Here is a 3,542-nt window from a genome sequence, read left to right on the forward strand (position 1 = left end):
TACTGTTTTGAAACTCTATACCAGTGTGTGCACTGTGTGTGTGTGTGTGTGTGTGTGTGTGTATGAGGTAAAGATGGTTGGTAATGTGACAGAAGTGCCCTAACCTGGTCACCGTTCCTTGAGCACGGCCACACTCACACCCTTCTTACTCCCTAGGACCTCTGGGACTCACCCCAGCTTCTGGCACGGCTTTAACAGGCAGCACCCCTTGGAGCTGACTGTCCCCTGCCTCCATGTACGTTCCAAGGAGCACTGCACTGAGTGCCCCACCTCACTGCCAGAGGCTGGCAGCTTCAGGTCCTCGGTTAGTTCTGCAGAGCAAAAGTGCCCAAGATAAGAAGAAATCGAAGGGAATACTTGGTGTGGCTCGGAAGGGCACGGGCAGAAGCAGGCACTTGTACTCTGCCACACTCAATGTGTAAGTGATAAAAGCCTTACAAACGTGCATGCCTGTTGAACCAGCACTGACACTTCTAGGGAAAGAAAATAGGTATGCAAAGGAGATTCACTGTGAGGTTCACAACAGCAAAAAATTGGGAAAAATCCAAATGTTCCTGCGCGGGGGCCTGAGTAAATGCATTACAGTACAACCTTACAATGGCACACTACACAGGCGTTAGCAACAAGGTAAAACAGGCATGGTGTATTAGCTTTCAAAAGCCAGTAATAAAATAGTATATATGGTCTCATGTTCATTTTTTAAAATCTGTATAGAAGCATAGAAAAAAGTTGAAAAATACAGTTAAACAAAGGAATTGAAAATAGTTATTTTGGGGCATTAACACTGTGGGTTAAATTTCTTTTCTGCTTATTTTCACATGACAAGAGGAATGCTAGTAAATATCAAAAAGGGCAGTAGATGTCCAAGAGAGAAAGTAGGCCCAGGTAGACAAGATGTCTATTTCAACAATGGTCATACTTTGACCCTGGAGGTATTGTATTGGTAACAAGGTGGTCGACTCTGTGTCCCTCTGTGTGCCTGCTGTGACAGTGACATGGCACCGAGAGGCAAGAGGTACTCTACTCTCAGGATCCCTTGGCCGAACTTGGCATCTTCTTCCTTATGGGTCTGACCACCTTCTCAGTTCTGACTAAGAACTGGCAGATATCCAGCAGCACCAGGAGCGCCAGGCAGACGACAGCCGGGATGTAGGTGTTCAGTGACTCCTTCAAAGACACCAACGTGAAGATGGACCCTGGAATGGAAAGTCAGGTCTCTGAGGCTCCCTGGGGCACCCAGGAGATCCAGGAGCTCAGGGCTCTCCAGCCTAGGACGACCAGCTCAAGTCCTCCCCTTAAGCACCCCCCGCGCACATACCCTACACTAGGTGCACTTGTCTCCATGGCCTCACAGAGAAAGCAGGACCAGAAGCTTTTTGGATTAATGGAACCCCTCTCAGAGAGCAAGAAACAGGAACAATCCAGCCAAATAGGGCAAGAAGGTGGCGAGATAGGCATTTTGGAACAAATTCTCACTGCTCCTACTCCTTTCTTAATCCTGCTGGAGGGAAGGAGGCCCAGGGGTTGGTGGTGGAAGTGAAAGAAAGATTTGAAAATGAGGGAAGCTCCAGAGATGGAAAGAAAGCCTGGGGGCAGGGTGGTAGTGGTGGCAGCGATGGTGACACGAGACCTGGGGGGCATAGAAGCAGCAGCTGTCTTTGTACATCAGCAGTTCCTGTGAGCAGAACTGCTATGAGGGGGTCCCTCCAAGACTTCTAGCCCCAGGCAAATTCTCTGCCTTTCTGTTCAGGGGGCTCAGCTTCTTGGTTCCCAACTGCCAGACACATAGGTCAAGTGGCAACTGCTACTCTATCCTCTCATCTCAGGGGTGGGATGTGGGGGGAGGGGGGAGCAGTAGGGGCTTTTAGGTTACATTATAATACATCCTTATGATGGAATATCACACAGCCAATAGAATGGATGAGGTAGAAGGTATAGTTGGCATCAATAGTGTTACAGTAGATTAAGTTTGAAAAGCACCTGTCCTAGTCTGAAGACCATGGAAACTGTAATACAGCAGGAAGTGCTCCTGGTCCCAGAGAAAAAAGGGGGGGCGGACAATAGTAATGGGGAACAGAGGAACAGCCGAGCCTTCCCATCATCCTCCCCAAGAATTCCTCCTTCCCTCTGCCCAGGGGGGCGCCCCTTACCCATCATGAGCACGATCAAGAGAAAGTTACTGATCTCTTGCAGCTTTGGTGGGCCCAGGGCCAGCAGCAACCCAGCCAGCAGTTCCAGCCAGCCTACAGTCACTTGGTAGCTCATGGGATCTGGCTGGTAGCCGAACACCTTCAACGGGAACTCCTCAGCGAACTGCTCGAACAGGGCTTTCTAGGGGTGGCAGGGAACGCCTGTCAGCCACTCACCAAGGACCCACTTCCCAGCCACTGCACGGGGGCATTTGGTGCCTACGTCAACTGCCCCCAACAAAGGCGTGACTACTCTAGACCAGGTCCAGCGCTGAGGTCAGCTGGGAAGGAGAGAGCCTCCCTGGGGGGCTGAGCTTTGGAATCAGTAAACGGGCTTCATGCTCCAGGGAGAAGGGCTGGATGGTGATGTAGAGATGGACTGAGTTTCTCACTGGACTCTCCCCAGGCCCAAATTCAAGGAAGAGGAAGCAAGGCTTGGGCCTTCTCATCTAGTGCCAAGGCCTTGGGAACGCCCCAACTTCTCTTTATGCCTGGCCTGGCCTCTCTTCAGGTACTGTGCAGTTGGGAGAGAGGATGGAAGGGCAGATTGCTGCTCATTAAACAGATTCCACTTTCTATATCATATGCTGGTGCCTGGATCCCACTGCAATAGACACAAGGGGAGTTGAAGGGGCTCAAAGTGACTCATCTTGCTGAATCAGGCTCCGTCCTGGGCCACGTGACTTCATCCTGATCCTCGGGTTGGCTACCTTTTCCTGCTCCCCCACCTCAGCGCTACCTTCTCCTACTCAGTGATGCAAGGAGGCACTAAGCTGTCTGGCTCTAGGGATGAACTTGCCCAAACCCACCACCTTCAGACAGGACAGAAGGGGAGAACCCAGGCCTGGGAGAAGGGGCTCGCAGGGTCTCCAAGTCTGGCTGTTTGAGAGGCTTGGGGGATTGGTGAGCATGAGAACATGAAAGCTTTCCCCAGTCTAGAACCAGACAGAAGGCCTAAGGGCGACTTCCAGGCCTCCCTCCCAGGCTCCATCCTCCAGAAAAGGGCTCTCTGGATTCTAAGAGAGTGTAACCTTTACACTTCACCTTCAGGGCGGGTTTCCTACCCTGCCAAATGGGGATTAATAAACCCTGCCTCACGAAGCTCCCAAGAGCTCAAACAAGGAAGGAGGTGTGTTTCTTTTCCACCCCATCTTTCTCCCCCAGGGTCCGGAGCATTCCTCCTGCGGCTCTAGACTCGCCTGGGCCACCAATGCTCAGCTGGAAAGGGCCTTCCCGACCCTCCCGTCTATGGAAACTCCCTGGAGGGCGTCCACGTCCAAGCCAAGGTTCAGATGCTCTTCCCCAGGCTCTAGCGCCGTCTGGCCCGAAGGCAGGCGGTCGGCGGGCAGACGG

At 52.1% G+C, this 3,542-nt stretch overlaps 1 protein-coding gene across 1 annotated transcript; it reads right to left on the reverse strand.

Annotated features, from left to right (window-relative positions):
* Positions 1-737: 737 nt before the first annotated feature.
* ZMYM6NB (ZMYM6 neighbor) lies at positions 738-2,638 on the reverse strand. Its single transcript, XM_014541490.1, has 3 exons — positions 2,582-2,638; positions 2,151-2,331; positions 738-1,196 (listed from the first exon to the last, which is right to left on the reverse strand). The coding sequence occupies exons 1-3, from the start codon at positions 2,636-2,638 to the stop codon at positions 1,027-1,029; spliced, it is 408 nt and encodes a 135-aa protein (XP_014396976.1). The 3' UTR covers positions 738-1,026.
* Between the last annotated feature and the right edge of the window lie 904 nt (positions 2,639-3,542).

The sequence above is a fragment of the Myotis brandtii genome, unplaced genomic scaffold (assembly GCF_000412655.1).
Source record: "Myotis brandtii unplaced genomic scaffold, ASM41265v1 scaffold274, whole genome shotgun sequence".
In the NCBI taxonomy this organism is placed as follows: domain Eukaryota; kingdom Metazoa; phylum Chordata; class Mammalia; order Chiroptera; family Vespertilionidae; genus Myotis; species Myotis brandtii.